Below are 22772 nucleotides of genomic sequence, written 5' to 3'. Positions count from 1 at the left end.
GGAGCTTATTTTTGAAAGAGAGGGCCCTTCGTGAGTAATTGCTGCCAATCCCTTAAAAGGTTTTCTGGATTATTTCAAAGGTGTATTTAATCTCTTTCGGATATTCAATGTTCAGGGCATATAGCAGGCCAATGAGGAGAAAAAATACAGTTGGTGAGTCACTGATATTTTTTGATGACAATGTTGTCTTCAGGTACAATGGCAAAGTCAACAGCATCTGTCTGTGAATGTTGAGTAGCTCTGTCATCTATGAAAACAAGGATTGCTATTTTTACATCCTTTGTGAAGGACTCTTCAGAATCTGTAGTCTGTATGAAACATTAAAAAAAAACTTGTTTAGCAGGGATTGTGTTATTTTTGTAAAGCACTGATGTAATATGGCAGGAGAACACTGATCATAAGTTTCAGTCCTAGTTCTTAAACATGTACCAACTCTGCTCTGTATGCAGCCTTGGTGGCAAATGTTTAACAAATATAAATGTAATGGCTTGTCTTACTAGTATTGTGTGTTATATATATCCAGGGCCGGATTTATATGAAAAGAGGCCCTAGGCTATTCCACTTATGAGGCCCTTTCACCTTCCATTTTTAAGTTTGTAAATTACATGAGAGATAATAAAATACGTAATACACGTTGATCTTAACCAATACATTTTTATGTTTGTTTATTAGTCATATGCGTAGAATTTCTCCTTATTTTCGGTTCAGTGTTTTAGTGTTCACTGTTTTTAGAATAGTGTAATTTTAATTTTGCTAACAATTTGAATGTAGGCCCCTCTTGATCTTGAGGCCCTAGGCTGAAGCCTAGTTAGCCTATAGGAAAATCCAGCCCTGTATATATCCATTAAACACCAGCCTATTCATGGATTCTTTAAACCTTCTAAATGAATGTCTAAATATTTCTTTTCTTATATTTTCCTAGGCATAGCTCAGATGGTCTCATATGCCTATAACAAAAAATAAAAAGGTTCCAGATACAATTCTGAAGACATACAGAAATACTTGAAAAAGCCTTCAGCTTAGGTTTTTAATATTCCACTATTTAGTAAAACAACCCATTACAGTTATGTTTAGTCATTTATGTGACTGTCAGGAAAGAAATCCTGAATTAGACATTATTTTAATGTAAAATCATTTTCATGTATGATGGTGCACTGATTATACAGGACACTTTTTAAATGATTAAAACCAAACATTTTTAAAATATTTTATGTATACTTACAAAACAGGTCTTCAGAACTGTACTTGCATCATCTCTTAAAAACGAGGGGAGACCTCTTAGGGCAACAGCATGCTTGTGCTTTATAATGTCTGAAGTCTGAAGAAATAAACATATCAGCAAATGAGGAAACTAACTTTAAACCATTACTTTATTTAACAAAATTTCTATCTGAATGCTGAATGTCAGTTCAAACACTTCAAGGCTTATATGTGTCGGTGTGTTTTATCTGTTTTTATGATGTACAGAATAATGTTTATGATTTTCTTCAGTTATCAAATTTAAAATGTGGTCATTACTATTAGAATGGATTGGTTCAGCATATTGGTTAAATAAAATAGGATTGTTAGCTTTCAAATGGTGTCTATGTATAGACCACGTTTGTAAAAACCTTAGTGAACAAATTAAATGGGCATTAAGCCCCTATCAGGTTGATGACAGCGAACAGGTTTGAAAGCATGTATCCGCTATAAGTAGAAAGAAAGGTTGGTTAGATCTGAACAACAAACCGGTTTGTCTAGCTCATCAAGAAGAACTTGCATCTGTTCTCCATAACGGGCTGTTCGGATTCTGTACATTTTCAAGAGCTTCGGGGTGTATTTGTACAATGCAGTAAGGAACACTCTCTTCAGGTGCATACTTGTAATTCTGTGAAACTCACAGCATATCTTGAGAGAAACAGAAAAGAAAGGAGTTTAGTGAAACAATGACAGTTAGTCATTCTTAAAGAAGGGTGTAGTCCTTCTTAAAAAGAGCACAATCCACATACTAACCTGATTTTCCAAGAACAGTGCAGGCCATCTTTCTTTGACTAGGGCAACAGGTGAAGCCTGCTCAACTACCTCCTTCCTGCGCAAGAAAAAGATCTACTCCATACTCTCATTTACAAATGCAATGTTTGGACTCATTTTTTCCATCTTTGCCTTAATTGCCTCTCTTTCCTTGTCCAGTGTGTCTTCATTCTCACAAGGCGGGTAGTCGGGCAAGAAATTAACTTCTGATCATCGTGGTTTTTTCAAGCTGTATTTATTACACTCCTTCCTTCACTTCCTTAAATTTACTGCCACTTCTTTGCATCCTGCACTGTGTAGTGCAGTGTCATAATTTCCTATTTTGAGAGCGATACCTCTGTCTCCATTCCCTGCCAACCCTCTCCTGAACCTGGCTCAAGGAGGCAGGGGTGCTTCTGGACAAGTGCCACTGCAAAGAGAATCTCTCTCTTCCTTAGATGGAGGAGCTGTGATACTGGACACAGCCTGTGCAATTTTTTCCAGAATGTCTTTTTTCATTGCAATTGTAATGTCTGAAAGAGTCTTTGAATTCTTTTATTCTTCATTGCCCTTCTGTAGCTGACTTTCTACATCTAAGGAAAAGGATGAGATGGGAAAAGGGACTGGCCACTGGCCACTGACCACTCCTGTTTGTAGATGACTCTGTGGTTATGCTTGGATAGTGTGATAACTCAGATACAGATGCTGTGTCAAGAGATGACATGGATGCACCCGCTGTGTCAGGGTCTGGGTATGAGTCAGGGTAAATCACTTTCAAAGTTGCCTTTTCTACCGGCAATTCTGCAATATCCGTTAAATTGCAGAGCTCATTGCCAAATTCTGGGTCCTCATACTGGAGACTAAATCTCTCCTTAATTTGAAGTCTCCCTTGGAGAATTTCTTTAAGGTTTTCCAAAGTCATGAGTGGCTCAGCGATGCTGATTTTCCTACTATTTATTGGGGATATTATGACACACAGAAGCATTGTCATAAATTCTAAAGAAAACATACCCTGTACATATTAGGATAAGTGAAATGTCTGTGATTTTAGCATTATGTTATTAACTGAAACAGCAGCTCTTGCAAACATTTATAACCATCTACCATATAAATTAAAGATGCATTTGGATACCTCATACGTTTTAATTGTCGGATGCATCAGAGAGCAACTTGAGGAGCTCTAGCAACCTGGAAACAAAGCATATCCACAGACATAGGGTAAGGCTAAATAAGGCTAAATATCTGCCCCCATCCACCACAATAGTCACAAGTTCAATCAATTAAAATTCAGTCTTACCAGTTAATGGAGCAGGAACTTCTTCGGGGATACAAACAACTTCCCACTCACTAGGTATGCTGACAAGGGGTGAAAATCATTGAGATCATTAAGAGACAAGATGTCATAAATAACAGCATACCTACTCTCCTCAAGCTCATATGATCTCAGATGCTCAACATACTAGGATCTAAAGTTTTCACAGAGGAATTCCACAACTATTTTTACAATCTTGTGAAACTTGAGCAGTCCTCCATACTTCCCTGTAGAAATAATCATACCTCCTTTATACCTGATTCCATGTACTATTCCCTGGACGGAACCCCCAAAACACACACACACAAAACCATGTCAAACCAACAACTAATGTAATATTTGATAGTAATCATGTTTAATCAAATTAATTCAGTGATACAGTGTAAAATAACTTACCTTATACTCAGAACACGCTCCTACTGGCGATGCAGATTCCCAGGCAATTCCAAGCAGTGCATCTCAACTGAGCATGTGCAGCTTTTATGTATCCCGTTAATTGTACTTGAGTTTTCTCAACCTGGTATTTTAAGTAAAGTAGCAAAATGGATCAGTAAAATTGATTCTGAGTTCTGTAAACTATCATGTTATATCTTCCGCAGTTTACTAACTTATTTGAGTTTAGTTAACTTTTTTTTTATTTTACAGTGAGACCTTTTACATCACTTGTTCATATCTCTTTTATTTAGCATAAAGAGGTCCTTTAATTGAAACAAACACTCTCAAACACGCTTATACTTGTTTTAAATGCACGCACAGGGATCATCCCTTTAACACACGTACATAAAATCATTCAAACCGTCTTTATCACATTCAAACTCACCCCAGTATTAATTTTTATTTAAAACATTACCACACCCTTTATCTCACTGGCTTATATTAACTGTCTCCCAATTCGCCACACGTTAAGACATCTATTTACACACACACACACACTATGTTTGAAAACAAACAATGCAGCAAAGAAAACAAAAAAGAAATGAATTTTGAAGAAGAGCAAGTTCTGCTCTCAGTTACCTTATTTACTGATTAGGACAAGCAAACATCAAACACCCTCTCATGACACTAGCTGGGGGGTATTTTTCATACGTGGATTACTCCTTTAGCCGGATGTAATTGTTAACGATTTGACGATTATACATACACTGTAGGGGGCGGCACGGTGGCGCAGTGGTAGCGCTGCTGCCTCGCAGTTAGGAGACCCGGGTTCGCTTCTCGGGTCCTCCCTGCGTGGAGTTTGCGTGTTCAGATTCAGCGGGTTGGAAAATGGATGGATGGATATACTGTAGGCGATGCGGAAAATCTATCTAAAAGTGCAGTTTGCCAGGCAATTCGTAAAATCTGTTTGGCTCTGAAATATTCATCCAGCCATCCATTTTCCAACCCGCTGAATCCTAACTACAGGGTCATGGGGGTCTGCTGGAGCCAATCCCAGCCAACACAGGGCACAAGGCAGGAACCAATCCTGGGCAGGGTGCCAACCCACCGCAGGACACACACAAACACACCCACCCACACACCAAGCACACACTAGGGCCAATTTAGAATCGCCAATCCACCTAACCTGCATGTCTTTGGACTGTGGGAGGAAACCGGAGCGCCCGGAGGAAACCCACGCAGACACGGGGAGAACACGCAAACTCCACGCAGGGAGGACCCGGGAAGCGAACCGGGTCTCCTAACTGTGAGGCAGCAGCGCTACCACTGCGCCACCGTGCCGCCCTCTGAAATATTCCCTTCGGGTTTGCATAGTGTTTCCTGGACACCTGCGTATGCAGACAATAAAAGAGGCGTTTCATGCCATTGCAGGTAAGTAATAGACAGGCAAAAACACCCAAAGTTCCATGAAGAATCTCACAATCAGCCTAACATTCTCATTACCCAGAATTTCCAAATGTGATCAGGGCACATGAGACTGATCAGAGTGGAGTTTGATCAAACATTATTTGGAAAATGTACCTCTCCTCCTGATGAATAATCAGACACAGTGTCTTCATCAAATATTTGACCTTCGTCAATATCTCATTGGTCAGACACAGGTTCTAGGGATATCACATTCACTGCAAATGACCCAACAAAAAAAAAAAAAAGAGGGCTATATGGAACATACCTATGGCACACATTGAGGACAAATATATGCAATGACCGTCCTTTACCTGAAATAAAGCATCCTGCCACTGGTTCTGAGGAGGAGCTTCCCCGTGGAATGCCCTCAGAAACAGGGCGATGGGCATTTTGCTGGAGAGCCAACTCTTCTGCAGGGGTTAGGTCGGGACCGCGTGGACCTCCACCTGTTTTTTGCTTGTCTGCCTTCTTATTAGCTTTAAAATTAATGTTTACATTATATATGATTCGTTATGTCAACAATTCTTTAAATAGTTATATACCAATATTTACCAGTTTGAAGTATATTCTTGTACTTCACTTTAACCTGTTCCCGTGTTCTCCTTGTGCTCACGTTTGATCTGAAATTATAACATATTAAATAATAATTAATCTGACACATAGGAAATGAAACGCTGCCTTCATTAAGTACAATGCACACTACTTAGAGTTTAATTTGTAGGCCACTTTTTGCCAGCCGTCTTTTCTGGTTTGGGCTGCTTTTGCAGTGTTACCCCTTGTGCATATTAAATCTTAAAAGGTCTTGCTCCGCTTGTGTGAAAAAAAAAATGCGCCCGTTCTTTCGTCATTTTGTTGCAGGCAGCCTATCAAAGACTTGCTGATCATGTTTTCTATACTCAATATATATGGGCTTTTCACTCAGCGCGGCGCGCGCATTCATCTCGGATGATTAGATCCAGCTAGACTAATCTAATACACAGCTGCGTTTGAAAAACCGACTTATCCCGGATGAGTTTCACCGGCATTAACTCATCCAAGATGAGACATCTGATCTCGGATGATTTAAGCGTACGGAAAATACACCCCAGGTCTATACGGCGCTGGTCCGATTCTGTGACAACAAGGACAAATCCAACCGTCGAGAAACCACGCGGTATGATACCACAGCAAGAAAGCCTCCCAGAGAAAGCCACGCAGGCACAGAGAATACACCAACTCAACACAAAGAACATATAAGCTTGAACCGTCACTTCCCATTGTCGGGCAAGTTTGTTAACCTCAGCGCCACCACACACTCCACCATAATAGTTCCCAAAACACACAACCTCTCTCTCTCTCTCTCTCTCTCTCTCTCTCTCTCTCACACACACACACACACCAGAAACAAGAAAGGAAAGAAAAGAAACGGTCTCCCTTTTATTTTACACTTATCAAAAGAACATCTTTCCCTAAGACTTCATCGGGATCTGAAGCAAAGATGCTTTGCACATTTATAAACATTTTTATAACCAAAAGTGGAGACGTTTTCATTTTATCAAATATTACACATATTTAAAACTCATTTTAACCCAAAGTAGCTCAGAGCTCTGGGAATTTAGATGTTATATTTGAGAATTTATGTGCACAATATACTGTAGTTTCAGCAATTTACGATTGAACTACATTACCCAGAGGTCTCTGTGTTTCGTCTCCTCCCCTCACGCACACACATACCAATCTGACCAAGCTCGCACACAATTAAGTTTGAAAAAGCTGATTTCAAGTCACACAGCCCCAATGAAAAGATAAGGTTTTAAAGACGCGCACACACACTGAGTAAGTTCAACACAGAGACACACACAAACGTTAGCGTGCGTCATGTACCTTTAGAAACAAATACGATACATGTTGCTTTTTTGACCCTTATGATTATATTCTTTTTCCACACAAATACATACATATACACACAGTCTATATATTCACAAATTTTTCTTTTAGTGTTATCTTACTACTCTCCTCTCAAAGTCTTGATTTACACCCTTCTTCAAATAAGCATCCAAATGCCCCTGAAAGTGTATTCAACAAAATCGAGTCAATCCAACTTTATTATTTCTTCTAGTGTGGGACCCAACTTGTCTACAATCCAATTCTTTTCAATCAAAGCTTCGCAAACGATATATGGTCACTCTTCCTGAACCCCTCTTAGGTTAGGTTAGCGAGTTCCGTGAATGGTCTAAAAAAAAGTCCTTCGCCTCTGCAGTGTACCGGTTTATGTGGCCTAAATATATCCTCAGAAAACTCATCACTCCAAAAGTAAGTACTTATACCATTCGTTACTCGCAGGACCCTTTCAACGATCTGTGCTCTCTGTGTACCATAAATCTCCCTACGTCAGCTCTCTTACAATTTATCGTCTCCCAAATATATTTGCACTACTTTTCTATAGTGGGACTCAGCCTTCAAATATACTGAAATGGCTCTCTTTGGATACTGATCCACTAAGCCTAGTTCTTCCTTCAACCTTCCTTTTGTTACTTTCAGTTTTCTTATCTCTATCCAACTTTCGTGCAAGGTATCTGGCTTCTTTAAGCACCACCCATCTTCCTGTCAACCTGTGCTGTCTGGACATTCGTAAGTGGTTTTCTTCCAAGGCAAGCACAATCTCCTTCCCAGACACCCCACCTCCACCACTTCTATTCTACGCCGAGTTCTGCCTGTGATTACGTTCAATCCTACTTTTGCTCTTGTTTCCCAGGCACAAAATCCCTTTTCCCTATAACAGTACTTCCTCCACAACTGCGATCACGTCAGCGTGTATAGCTCTAAATCACAAACCCATAAATAAAGTTCCACACCCTAACTTCCCTTAGACATCTCCAGCCAATAATCTTCCACATAAAACTCCTACAGAAAGTATAGAAAGTACGAGCAGCATCTCAGTTTGGTATGGTAGCTGCACTGTCGCTGAACAGAAGATACTTCGAAGAGTGGTGAGGACAGCGGAGAAAATCATCGGGTCCTCACTCCCATCTGTTCAAGAATTATACTACTCACGTTGCCAGAGCAGATCCATTAAGATCATAAAAGATCCCACACACCCGGCACATTGGCTGTTTGAACTTCTGCCCTCTGGAAAACGTTACCGCAGTATGCACTGCAGAACGACCAGATTTAACAGGAGCTTCTTCCCCCAGGCCTTCAGAATACTAAACTCTGTTAAATAAGCTTTGTCCTTTTGCTCTCTTACTTACTGTGCACTTTATTACCACAAATAGGTCTTAAGTTTACATTATATTGTATTATAATATTGTATAATATTACATTGTCTATATTGTATATATTATGTATAAATATTGTATCCATATAGTGCAATATCACAATAACTGTGAAACGATGTGCAATATTTTCTTTCATATTATATTTCACCCACTGTCTGGCTTACATTTATATATATCTTTTGTTTTTATTGTTTGTATTGTGGTGCCTTGTGCTGTCTCACGCTAGCTTACCTACTTTCTGTGTAAGAAGTGAAATGTTTGTAATGTCTGTATGTTGTGTTGCGTGCACTTGTCTTTTATGCACCTTTCTTTTACGAGTATGTCTGCACATTGAGCCTGGAGAAACGCAATTTCGTTCAGCTATGCATCCGTTGTTGTACTGTTGTATGGTATGAATGACAATAAAGTTCACTTATTCACTTATTCTTATAAGCGATCAGTTCATATGAATAAAAAATGGACAATCTTCCCTCTTGGCGCACTCACACTTGTTATGTGTTTACTTTACCGCGTCTCTCGTTATACCCGCTACTCGGGTCCCAGTGCTCTTTCGCACTCACACTTGTCCCCGGTCCTGTGGCTTATTTTATTACCACTGAGAGATACACTGTAAAATAAATAATGTTAAATGTTCGGTAAAATACTGGCAGCTGGGTTGCCAGAATTTTACCGTAATAAATAAAGTGACACTATTTTTAGGTATATGGTATAACTTTGTAATAAATAACTGCTTTTTCTTTACAACACCTTCCATCAGAAGGGAATGTTTAACCATAGCCAGAAATCCATTCACTTGAATAAATATGCCAATCAATAAACCATTAGAAAGTATTATAATTTAATCATACACGTTGAAAATGGAGTGGTGGCTCTGAGGCTAAGGATCTGCACTGGTATCCCAAAGGTTGCCGGTTCAAATCCCCGTCACTGCCAAAAGAGATCCTACTCTGCTGGGCCCTTGAGCAAGGCCCTTAACCTGTAATTGCTCCAGGGGCGCTGTACAATGGCTGACCCTGCCCTCTGACCCCAAGGGGTATGCGAAAACTACCAAATTCCTAATACAAGAAATTGTATAAGGCGAAATAAAGAACAAAAAAAAACAATTACATTTTTCAGGAAGCCAGAGCACATTGTCTGATGGAGAAGTAAAGTTTGCTTTAGTGGTGTATGGTGCCCTACCGGTGTGCCAGCTTATCGAATACAACCCACCATGAATCAGCTTCCATAACCTCAAAAAACCTTCAGCACGCTGGGAAAAATAAGTCTGCTAACTTTGTTTTAAGTTTTATTCCTCCTACTGTGCAAAGGTATGCGGTTCAGAAGGGGGCGTGTTCTCATGCAAATATCGTAACTTCCGGTGTTACTGAAACAGCGCTTTATCGTTTTACATTTTACCGTTGTTTACCTTCGCTATTTAACCGTTTTACACTGTAAAATTAACAGAGATTTTTTCAGTCTAATTGTAAACGGTATGTTAGAGAAAGATAGAAAAATATCGATTTTACAGAACTTGGCTGTAAAAACTAATGAAACGTACTGTTAAAAATATTCAAGTAATTTTTAGTAGAACATAACGTAACTTTCCTTTTTTTCAGAAAAGGCATTTTACTTTCTGTGGTGGGTTGGCACCCTGCCCAGTATTGGTTCCTGCCTTGTGCCCTGTGTTGGCTGGGATTGGCTCCAGCAGACCCCCGTGACCCTGTGTTCGGATTCAGCGGGTTAGAAAATGGATGGATGGATGGATGGATGGATTTTACTTTCACCATTTACAGTATTTTACTGTTAAATTTACTGATGTTTTTTACAGTGTAGCGGAGCACATGCAGTTAGTCAGTCATTCCTTATTCAGGGATGGGGAATGGCACAATTCTAATGCTGTCTCTCCCTCACACTGTCTCTCATGCACACCACCTGTCTCGATTCAGCCCTCTCCAGTGCACTACAAACACAGAATTAGAGTGCTATCTCTACAGGGATTATCGCCCGCCCGTATCAGACCCCCGCCTCTAATCCGGGGCGGTAGCCGCGAGTCTTCACCTGGAGTCAATTCTCCCACCTGGAAGTTTTTTTGTAGGTGTCGAGAAAGAGGGGCTTCGGATCAAACCAACCTCCACACACCTCTCCCTCTCAAGGTTGAATCGAGCACAGCGGCTGCTTGGCAGCCTCCTGCGATCAGCTGGCCTGAATGCAACACAGCGGGAGAATATACACCGGGACCGCAGCACCTCCTCTGGTCACTCTCTCTCGCAAGTTCAGCTCGAGCGCAGCTGTTCTCCTGTTGCAGGCTCCAGCACTCAGCCTGGCCCAAGCATGACTCACTGAGAGAGCAACCCGATTTCAGCAAGAGCGATACTCCTGGCCGGTCCTCCACTGTCGTCACAATGGAGCGTTTATCTGTAGAACTTTGACTGACCAATTCAGAGCTATCCGTCAGTCCCTAAAGCTCGAGCTTTTTTTTTTTAACATACACACTCACACTAAGTCTCTTAGCAAACAGTACAAATCGGCTCTTCGTCCAGTTCTGCGTACTTGTCCTCTCCTCCGTGCTGTCAGTTCCTTTTTTTTTTAGGAAGTTTTCTTTTCCACTTCACCGTTGAAAGGGCAAGTTCTCCGTGGAACCAACAAAAACAATTTACAGCGAGAAAATATCGCTTACCTTGCATTAGGTGGCCACCATCTGTGTGTTCCCGGACCCTCGTCCCAACCTTCGGATCGGCACTGTAATCACGTCGGTCGGTCACCAAGTTTTACCCTATATTTCTCAGAGTCACAGGAATGCAGCAGGCTTTATTGCAAGATACAGTCAAGGACTCAAATCAAACGAGCATCCAAGGATCGGCAAACCATATTTTTATTACAGTTCATATCATAGAATCCATTACTCATCCTCATCTGACTTCCAATCATCTTGTAGCTTTGGACCTGCCTCCAATTAGGCCCATCAATATTTCCCAGCATGCTCATCATGGCCACTTGGCAGGTCTTCAGCATTACCTAATGCCCATCACCTGACCCAATGGCCATCATCTGAATGAAACTTTCCAACATTACTCCTTACCCTGTGCAGGTGTCTGAGACCTGTTCATCGATCGATTCCTACCTATAAGTCAAAATCAGGCGGACCCACACATACTGTAAGATACTGGGCTGCTCAAATGAATAGTTTCTTGTTGCACATACAGTACATCCCTCAAGACTAGAGGTCTAGGTAGCTGCAGCTCTAAGACAATATAGAGATAAAACATAAGTTTCTTGGCACACACACACACATATATATATATATATATATATATATATATATACCAATCTTAAAATTAAGTAAGTGTATACATGAACAATGTACAGTATACAGAAGCCTCTAAATAATAATAATAATTCTTTACATTTATATAGCGTTTTTTTCACTACCCAAAGTGCTGTCAATGCAGGGAGGACCTGGGAAGTGAATCCACAATCTCCTTACTGTAAAGTAGCAGCACTACCACTGCGCCATTTGTGTGGATTCACATGACAGAACGTGACACATATAAATGTTTAATACATGGAAAGGGCTCAGTATTGAGAGAGATTTGCATTTTAACAATATATTTGCATCTTTTAAACAGCCACAAAGATACAGCAATTTTTCACTAAAACATTTTTCTATTATAACCAACATAGAGACTTCACTGTACAGAAAACATTCTTCCTCAGTCCATCTAAGATTCAGTCTAATTTAAATTAAAATTGTACATTGCATGTATTTGTCTTGACATAGACATACAAAATATATCCTGAGCTACACCCTACAAGTCAAAAATGATCTGAAGCTTTTGCCTCCCTCAGCAGTATATTTTGGCCATGTCCATTTTGTTAAACCCTTATTCTGTAATAGCCCTGTTGGGGTTACACCATTGCTTAAATGAACACTTTTTTGTGATAATCTACACATCAAGTGCAAAGGATAAAGCTTAGTAAAAAAAAGGAAGCTTGCAAAGTTAAAGAAAAGAAAAACTCACCCAGAACAATAGAAAGATGTCTGGAATGGACCGAATATAATTACGTGACTTAAACAATTTGTGCCAGAGGTGCTAGAAGCTGATGTGGACAACGCTAACACCCTGAACTAATTTTTTAATAGATTTTCCCTCCCACTGCTACCTTCTTCCAATGACCAGTCTCCCCACACCATTCCTATTGCATCAACCCCTCTTACTACATCAACTGGAATGGATAGTGATGAGTCCACCTCTGACCATCAGTGCAAACTGTACATAACTGAAGACCAAGCAAGGAGACAACTGAGGAAGCTACACACAGGGAAAGCTGCGGACTGGATGGAGTCAGTCCATGAGTTCTTAAGGCCTGTGCTGACCAACGTTGTAGTGTCCTCTGTCACTTGTCCTGAAACTGCCACTACTGTGGTAAACATCCTGCATTGTTCCTCTTCCAAAAAAGGCAGACGCCTCTTCACCTAATGATTACAGACAGAGACACATCTCACATCATTTAGTCCTCTTGTGGTAGACCACTTGCCTATCGAACAAAGATTGGAGTGGAGAATGTAATTATCGATCTGCTCAAAAAATCTTATTCTCACCTGGACAGAACTAGCAGCACTGGGAGGATTATGTTTTTTGATTTCCCCAGTGGTTTCAATACCATCCAGCCATCTCACAGATATTAAGGTGGATAAGCCTGTGGTGCCCTGGATAATGGACCATCTGTCAGGCAGGCTACAATTTGTAAGACACATGGACTGTGTGAGCAACACTGGAGCACCACTAGGAACAGTCCTGTCTCCTTTTCTCTTTACTCTGTACACCTCTGACTACAAATATAACACCAGGTCATGTCACTTGCAGAAATTCTCAGATGATTCTTCACTTATGGGGTGTATTGATAACGGGGGTGAGACAGAGGAGAGGAGTCAGGGGGAGAAGTTTATTTCCTGGTGCAAAGAGAATTGTCTGCATCTTAATATCAGCAAAACCAAGGAACTGCTTATTGACTTGCGCCACAACAAAGAGCCTCTATGTGGGGTCACTATTCAGGGACTAAGAGTACTTGGGGGTCCACATTAATGACAGGTTAGACTAGTCTGAAAACACAGAGGAACTATATAAGAAAGGGCAGAGCACACTCTTTTTCCATAGTAGACTGCATTCCTTTAACCTGGGAAGTGACATCCTTCACATCTTCTGTAACTCTGTGATGGCCGGTGCAATTTTTTATGCTGTGGTATGCTGGGCTAGTAACATCACTACAAAAAAGGCCCGCCGAATTAACAAGCTAATTAAAAGGGCAGTCAGTTATAAGACACACTCTGGACGCCCTGGAGGTAATAGTGAAGGAGAGAATTAAAACAAAACTTAGTGCCATTGTGAATAACCAATTAATTATTCAGCAGATGTGAGTCAAGAAACACTACTGTGGCTCCTTTATACAAACAGCAATAAGCCTGCCTCAGGCCTCACTGGCACTGGGACAGCCAAGACAGAGGTGTTTCATCTGTTTAATTTTGTCATCTTGGTGTGTGTTCAGTCCATGCTATCTATCTATCTATCTATCTATCTATCTATCTATCTATCTATCTATCTATCTATCTATCTATCTATCTATCTATCTATCTATCTATCTATCTATCTATCTATCTATCTATCTATCTATCATATAGTGCCTTTCCTATCTATCTATCTATCTATCTATCTATCTATCTATCTATCTATCTATCTATCTATCTATCTATCTATCTATCTATCTATCTATCATATAGTGCCTTTCCTATCTATCTATCTATCTATCTATCTATCTATCTATCTATCTATCTATCTATCTATCTATCTATCTATCTATCTATCTATCTATCTATCTATCTATCTATCTATCTATCTATCTATCTATCTATCTATCTTATTGAGCTTCAAATTTTGAGTCAAATTATCTCCTGGGGAGAAATAAAGTTCTACCTAGCTACATTATTTTATTTTCTTGCTGATTTATTTTACTCATGGATGGATGGGAAAATCTAAACAGCACAGCTGGGAAAATAATGAAAATGTCAAATGTATAGTCCAATTTTTCAATGTATGTCATCTGGCCTTCTCCAAGGCTTTTCATTCCAGTCAATTCCTTCTCTATCTTAATTAAATATGATGACAATTTCCAGTTTGTACCAGAATAATGTGGATTATACCAACACACGAATTTACAGGTATCTTCCTGTTCTGTACAAATTTAACAAGTACATAGTTATTTAAAGTGTTTTGATATTCTGTTATTTGGTAACACTAAAATAAGTAGACATTACACAGACATTGCTTAATATTATTTGTAGCAGTATCTGCATTTTCTGAACAGGCATAATTTAACTACCATTAAAGGAGGAAAGTACACCATAAAAATGCATTAGACAGATAAAGATGAGAAAGACATCAATTTAAATATATTTGGTAGAAAATACATAGTTCATCCACTTCCTGTGTTTTGATTGAGAGTAGGAAATGGCCATCTAATTATTGTATATAAGAGGTTTAATTTGAAGAAGCTCTTTCAGCATCATTGGAACTTGCTTAGTTGATCTTTATCAGGCAATGGCTCAGATAATCCAAACAGAAGAAATAAGACAACATAATTCTATACAAGCTACATCAGAAAAAGGAAGATACACTGGTAAAATTCTTGTAAAGAGAAGAGTTTACCATTCCCTCCGCATCTCTGGGTTTTTCCTCCCACATCATCAGAGACGTGCTGTTCATTGGTGATTTCAAATTGGCCCTGTGTGGGCACAGCAAGTAGGCCCTGTGCTGGATTAGCACAATGTCCAGATCTGCCAGGATAGACTTGCAGCACCTCCCATGACTTTGAATTAGGTTAAGTAGGCTTAGTGAATGTACCTTCATTTTTGAATTGAAACAATCTATATATTTACAATGTATAATACAAAGTTAACTGACTCATTCACTTGCTCACACACCCAGGGCTGGAGCATGGGGTGAGGCAACAAGGTAATTCTCGCAGTTGTCACTTTAGTCACGGGGGCATTTTCATGTAACATTTTTCTTTTTTAACATTAGAACCTCAAGACTTCCACACACATTCAGTGCCTTATTTATATAGTACCTTTCAAAAAAGAGATAAATATTTTAATTTTGTATGTTTAAAATTTGGCATAATGCAGTTTGTAGCACTTTGACAAACTGCAAGCAACTAAGAATCAAAATGGCACACCTGCATTTTGAAGCCACATGCCAGTCCATGGCATTTGTATTCATTTTCCTGATATCTATCCTGAATCTGCAGAATGACTAAACAAAAAAATTCATCAGCTAGATACAACTATGAAAAGTAGTTACATGCTAGATTCACATTTTTTACAGCCCAGGGCTTCTGCAAATTAGTCAGCATATGATGCCCAGTGCTCAAAGGTACTTTCATTGGAATCATCACTGCCAAATGTATGTCTCAAGAAATTACATGTCCGAGGTGTGACATTTCGGAAAACATAGCAAAGCTGGGTAACACAACTAGTTTAGGTATAAACAGGGAAACAGCAACATTCAGAAAGCATTAGATTAGGTTGAGCATAAAACTAAAAGAAGTGGGAACGGGAATGCTCAGTGGGAGTCACTTGGAGTGGGTGGTCTCTCCTGCTTCTGGGGCACTCAATAGGAGAGACCCTCCTCTTTATGTGTTGTCTGCTCACTCTACTTGGGGCCACTTCTCAACTACTTGCCTCCTCCCTACAACAACCGCTCTGCCACGATCCTACCTGTAGACCTTTTCTTTCTTTCTTTCTTTCTTTCTTTCTTTCTTTCTTTCTTTCTTTCTTTCTTTCTTTCTTTCTTTCTTTCTTTCTTTCTTTCTTTCTTTCTTTCTTTTAAACCTCTGGACTCTTTTCTTTTTCATTTCTTTCTCGGTCTCTCTCGCTCTCTTCCCAGGCTCATTTTCTACCTTGTCCTTTTCTAACATCCCACAGAATATCTATGGGGAACATACAAGCTGACTTCTCTTATGCAGAACAAGCAATCGGCTCACCTCCACTACTGACCATCCTGTGGCCACACAGCTTGCACCCACAAGCCTGAGCTGAGCCATACTTTAATTTCAAACTTTACACACTGCCACAGACCCCTAAATGTGCTTTACCACACAATACTACTACCACTGCTGCTACTATTATACCTTCTGCCAGTCTTGCTCTTTATTGTTTGGTAGGAAAGGGGCCCTTGAAAATGGTTGTTGGATGAAACATTCATATAATACTGCATCTGGCATGGTTGATCCAATATTATTGTGACATCCTGTCGAACGAAACACACTCAGGAGCCGCTTGTCCAGGGGAGTCTTCCAAACGCAGACTGGCTTTTTATTGAATGTGCCGCAATATAAACGGTGCCGTACCCAGTGCTGCCCATTGTCTGGATCACGGGGACACTGCCAAAATAACAAAAATAATTCACCTTCGTCCTATCTACCTCTTTAACTGTTCACTCCCTTCACCCTTTGATGCTGTCTTCCTCTCGCTCCAGCAACAACTACCAACTCTGACCACCCCCTCCTCTTTTCTCCATGCGCCATTAATTAAGCCTGATCCCTGTCACTCAGCTCTCTCTTTAGGGAGGTGCCCCGAGCCCTTACAAAATGTGTTCCCCTAAGACTCCACCCCAACACTGCTTCCACTCCCTACAGCCCATGCGGTGGCAAGACATGTCACATTATCATCAAGGTTGTCATTCCCAGGCAGCGATTCATTTTCAATCAAAGTTGGCATAAACAGGAATTTGGGAAAGGGACAGATACTCTTTAATGGCATTGTATTTTACAAGCCCTTCACATGTCCCCCTGAAACATTACTTCATGAATATTCATAAGGCATCTGTAGTAAGCAATGCAAGTAAAGGCTGAGTTATTGAAAAATTAAACAAAAGAGCAGTTCCACTAGATTAGCTTAGAGTGAAAAGGCATTAAGTAGCATTTCACACTAAATTAAATCCATAGTGATTCATTTCTGTAAAGGAGGGGAAAGGGGTATGGAATTAGCAGAGATATGATGGCAAATCACTAACAAAGCTCATGTCTGACCACTGCAGGTTATGCCAAGATTGCTGCATCACCAAATGGCGGCCATCAGAATCCTGCCAGGTAAGTTTTGCCTTTGCATCTCTCTGTCACTCTCATTAAAGGCTGTCTCGTGAATGACTGATTGGTTTTCTCATTTGACTGTGACCATCATAAATGGTGTCAGTGGAGTACCTAGACATAGCCACACAAACCAAGGGAGAATATGCACACTTGACACAGGTAGAGCCAAGCACAGGAATTAACCTGACTCTTTGGAGCTGAAGGTGCTACATGCATTGGGAAAGTAAGCATTTACATTCTGTAATAACTCCTGTGAATTTTTATAAATTTGCAGTATATTAGAAAATAGAAGGAAATAAGTAGTAGAGCAAATAAAAGGTATATTTTGTCACATTCATGTTATCCCATTTATCCATCAATTCATTTTCTGAACCAACTTCTGCTAGAGCAGGGTCACTGAGGTCTAGTGCTGATAATTAAAATCATGATTGTATGTCATGGGCCAGCTCTTGCTGAGATAGTGTTTAAATTACACACACACACTGATACTAGGCCAGTTTAGGACCAGTAGTAAACTTTCCATCATGTCTTTACACTGCACACTCTTAAAAATAACAATTATTTAATGACACTACCTGGTGGTACCATTGCTTGACCAAACACCGTTTCATTCCGGGAAGAGTTCTTAGCATATATAGTTGGTTCTTTGTGATTTGAAAAACAAAGTATGTAGAAAAGACTGACATTTTTAATGTTTGGTAGGCAACCTAGCAACTTATTAACAGATTAAGAAAGCCTGATCTTAGTGTGTGTTATTGTATGTTCTTAAAATTATGAGTCATTGGTATTTCACAGATCTGTTACCCTCTATTTATGGTTAATTACTGTATGAAGCCTGTTATGGATCAAAATAAATAAAGGTACTTTCTGGAACATTCATGTTGGTCTTTTGGGGACCAAAAATGGTTCCTCTATGACATCACTCTGAAGAGTCACTCTGGCATCTTTATTTTTAAGAGTGCAATAGGAAATGAGTATTGACATGTTAAGAAGAAATGCTTAATAAAACGCTTCACCACCAGCAGTCAAACCATGCTCTGAGATCTGTGAGATAGAAACGCCATCTGCTGCATTACTTTAAGGTTATGTTAGTTTAGATGAGTTGATTTCATTATCCCAGAGGCACATTAGTTTGCAGTAGGAATAATGAAACATAAAAAATGCCCCACAAATACGAGAAAATAAGCTAAGAGATAAAATTTCATATCCTTTGTTATAATCAAAATGCATTATTTGTACATGGAAGAATACTGAACACTGAAATAATTTAGAGCTCATTACAGCCAATAAAATTCAGAATATTTACAGCACCGGGGATTAAAGAGTTCTTCAGTATATTCCATATGAGCCTTGGGAATCAAAATCTACAGCCTGATGACGCTGAAGTCATTGTAAACAGGGAATGGTTGCTGCCTACCATAACAGGTGTGGACTTCAGTCTAACCTGCTTCTGACAATGCTAATTGCATTTATATTCATGACTGAATAAAAGTTTGTATATCCAATTGTAGTTCTTTAAATATAATTAATAGTTTGTTTAGTCAAAACTAGCTGATACTTTTCAACATGTATAAGTTTATATTCTCAGATTACAAGTACAATTTAGGGTAATTGATGCATGGAATAGACGTGTCCATCTATTCACTCATTTTCTAACGCACTTATTTAGTACAGGGTGGCCGAGAGCCAGTGCCTAACAACAGAAAGAGAAAGAGACAACTAAAAATCAGATCTTATGTAAAAAGTAAATGAACCATGAGGTACATTAGCTCAATCAATGAGGTAAACAAAGCCAAGAGCTGAAATAATTGAGTACCAAGCTAACCACTTAAAGAGCCAGTCACCTGGAACACAGCTTCAGAGGTCCTTTATTATGTGAAGGAATCCTCAGACTAGAGGAGATTTGAGATCATAGAAAAATAATTTTATATTCATTGGTCTACCATGAGATAATTTTTCTCTATTTGCAAAATATATAGGACCAAGATGTTTCCACTTCCTGTAGACGAGGATGTCTTTCATAATTATTCCTTATTCCAACAAGAATTGATTCTAAGTTCTAAATTTCTCCTTGGGATTTATAAGGTTTTATCTAATCTAAGAAAAGTTAACAATACTTCAAAGAGCCCCAGCACCTTGTCCAAGAATCTCCAGATATCCCTTGGCGTAGTTGATGTCTGCCGGTTAACAAGCTGAAGAGCAGCACCATTCAAGGCGCAGGGAGCAAAGAAGAAACTCTAGCTCTCCAAATGAACATTTCTGCTTGTTTAATTTTGTTAGAAACCATTTAAATGAAACTGGCAGTCACTGGGTGAATGTTCTTGGAATGGAGGGGCCTAAAATGGATCTTTTTAGCTACACTTATAGAAGTATAACATTGATCACACATAGAACTATTGACATATTGAATAGGTTACCTGGATTTATAAAAAGTAGAACTTTAGAGACCTTCAAAACTCATCTCAATGTTGTTTTTGGAGAAACTGGTGAATATGATTGGTGAGCTTTGTTGAATTAAATGGCTTGTTCTTGTGAAAATTTTTCAAATTTCTTTAACACCAAAATAACCTGGTGGGAATGTAATAGTTTCAGGTTACCATTTTTCACATGGACCTGAAAAACTCATAATTTCTAAGGATATCATGAATCTGTGCGAAAAATGTCCTGCATGGGAGCCTGTCTTTCACTAGAAGCTCTTGAACACCCCTTCAGCACTACCAAAAACAGCTGCAGCAGTTTTGTATAGAACAAAAGGTTATTGTCTGGTAGCCTCTTAAGTGCCGCGGTCAGTCTATGGTAGTGCCATCTTTTGTTGCTTTGGGTGTTATGTCTCAGCCAGGGTTCCTCCCCTGGCTGGGGTTCAAATTCATTTTTTATTACTCTTTTTTCATTTTTGTTTCTTTATTTATGTTGATTATATGCACCTTTCTTGATTTTTGGTTTTGTCTATGTATATACAGTAAGATGCCTTTTTTAGAACATTAGAACAATCTAGACGAGAACTCGCCATTCAGCCCAACAAAGCTCACCAGTCCTGTCCACTTAAGTCTTTTAAAATAACATCAAGTCGGGTTTTGAAAGTCCCTAAAGTCTTACTGTCTACCACACTACTTGGTTGCTTATTCCAAGTGTCTATCATTCTTTGTGTAAAGAAAAACTTCCTAATGTTTGTGCGAAATTTACCCTTAACAAGTTTCCAACTGTGTCCCCATGTTCTTGATGAACTCATTTTAAAATAACAGTCTCGATCCACTAGACTAATTCCCTTCGTAATTTTAAACACTTAAATCATGTCACCTCTTAATCTTCTTTTGCTTAAACTGAAAAGGCTCAGCTCTTTTAACCTTTCTTTATAATTCAACCCCTGTAGCTCTGGAATCAGCCTAGTTGCTCTTCTCTGGACCTTTTATAATGCTGCTATGTCCTTTTTGTAGCCTGGAGACCAAAACTGCACACAGTACTCCAGATGAGGCCTCACCAGTGCATTATAAAGATTGAGCAGAACCTCCTTGGACTTGTACTCCACACACCGTGCTATATAACCTGACATTCTGTTAACCTTCTTAATGGCTTCTGAACACTGTCTGGATGTCAATAACTTAGAGTCCACTGTGACTCCTAAATACTTCTCTTAAGGTGTCCTCTCGATTTTCAGATCTCCCATTGTGTATTCAAACCTAACATTTTTACTTCCTACGTGTAATATTTTACATTTACTGACATTAAATTTCATCTGCCACAAATCTGCTCAAGCCTGTATGCTATCCAAGTACTTCTGTAACGATTTAACGGATTCCAAATTATCTGCTAATCCACCTATCTTGGTATCATCTGCAAATTTAACCAACTTACTTACTTACATTACTATCTAAATCATTTATATATATATTAAAAATAGCAGCGGCCCTAGCACCGACCCCTGTGGAACACCACTCTTAACATCGGCCAATTCTGATGAGGTTCCTCACACCATCAACTTCTTTTTCCTGTGTCTGAGCCAATTCTGCACCCATCTAAAAACATCACCCTGAACTCCCACTTCTTTTAGTTTGATGCCCAACTTCTCACGTGGCACCTTATCAAATGCTTTCTGAGAGTCAAGATAAATAATATCATATGCTCCGCTTTGATCGTATCCTTTTGTTGCTTCCTCATAGAATTCCTGCAGGTTAGTAAAACATGATCTCCCTCTCCTGAACCCATGCTGACTGTTCCTAATAACTCCTGTCCTTGCCAGGTGTTGCTCAATCTTATCCTTAATAATTCCTTCCATTAATTTTCCTGTGATGCATGTTAAGCTTACTGGTCTATACTTGCTTGGATCTGCCCGGTCACTCCCTCTGTATAACGGATAATATTTGCCATTTTCCAGCCCTTCAGATCTCCTCATTGCACAGCGACTTCCTAAAAATTTGTGTCAAGTGATTATATTTGTACTCACTAGCCTCCTTAAGAACTCCAACCCACTAACAACCATTTGCAAAAGAGCTGGGACACCTGCACTGCATAGTCACAACCACATTTCCCCATGCAGCTTACCATAGGAAAACACCAGGCCACCTGCTGGCATCTTACTTGAGTGGAATCAGGGCTTTGCTGTGGGATGGGAGGCCAATTTTGCATGAAGGTCTCTGAACACCACAGCAATTGGGACCAGAGAGCAAGAAGGTTCCACTGAGATTTGAACTCAGATCACTGGATTCAAAGTCCAGAGTGCTAACCATTACACCATGGAACCAGGACACAGCACTCTAGTTACGGAGCCATGAAGTGAACGTAATCGGGTCAGGTGTGTCGAGGTGGGAGGGCTGAGAAGCAAACGCAAAAGACCACCTTTCCCTGACCGGGAATCGAACCTAGGCCGTGGCAGTGAAACAAGCCAAGGCTCCTTTTGTATTAGGGGGATGAGTTTGTGTAGTGATCTTGTTAAGGGTATGTTGGTGATAATAATAATAATACATTTTATTTATATAGCGCCTTTGATGCAGTGTCTAATCAAAACATGTCACATAGCAAGAAGGTTCCACTGAGATTTGAACTCGGATCACTGGATTCAAAGTCCAGAGTGCTAAATATTACACCTGGGAACCAGGACTCAAGATGGATACTCTAGGGGGATACTACATACTCACCCTGTAGTGCCTCCTGTTGTCTTCTTGTATACTCATTTGAAAGGTCTCTTTTTCCAAGAGAAAGCCTGCAAAGTTCCTAAGGAATAAATCTGGACTGGGAGCTATATTAAAACATAC

General features: G+C 39.6%; 1 protein-coding gene and 1 non-coding gene across 2 annotated transcripts in view; one reads left to right on the top strand and one right to left on the bottom strand.

Annotated features, from left to right (window-relative positions):
* Window positions 1–22772, top strand: part of LOC114651620 (sperm flagellar protein 1-like) — a 120678-nt gene that overhangs the window by 72316 nt on the left and 25590 nt on the right. Inside the window, exon 5 of the mRNA XM_028801441.2 lies at window positions 17472–17523. Within this exon, the coding sequence (XP_028657274.1) occupies window positions 17472–17523 (52 nt within the window). The remainder of the gene's footprint in view (window positions 1–17471; window positions 17524–22772) is intronic.
* trnaq-uug (transfer RNA glutamine (anticodon UUG)) lies at window positions 22190–22261 on the bottom strand. Its single transcript has one exon. It is a non-coding gene; the product is annotated as a tRNA-Gln (tRNA).

This window comes from Erpetoichthys calabaricus, chromosome 5 (assembly GCF_900747795.2).
Source record: "Erpetoichthys calabaricus chromosome 5, fErpCal1.3, whole genome shotgun sequence".
Lineage (NCBI taxonomy): Eukaryota > Metazoa > Chordata > Cladistia > Polypteriformes > Polypteridae > Erpetoichthys > Erpetoichthys calabaricus.
Note: the sequence above shows the minus strand (reverse complement) of the source record. Positions and strands in the feature narration are given on the sequence as shown.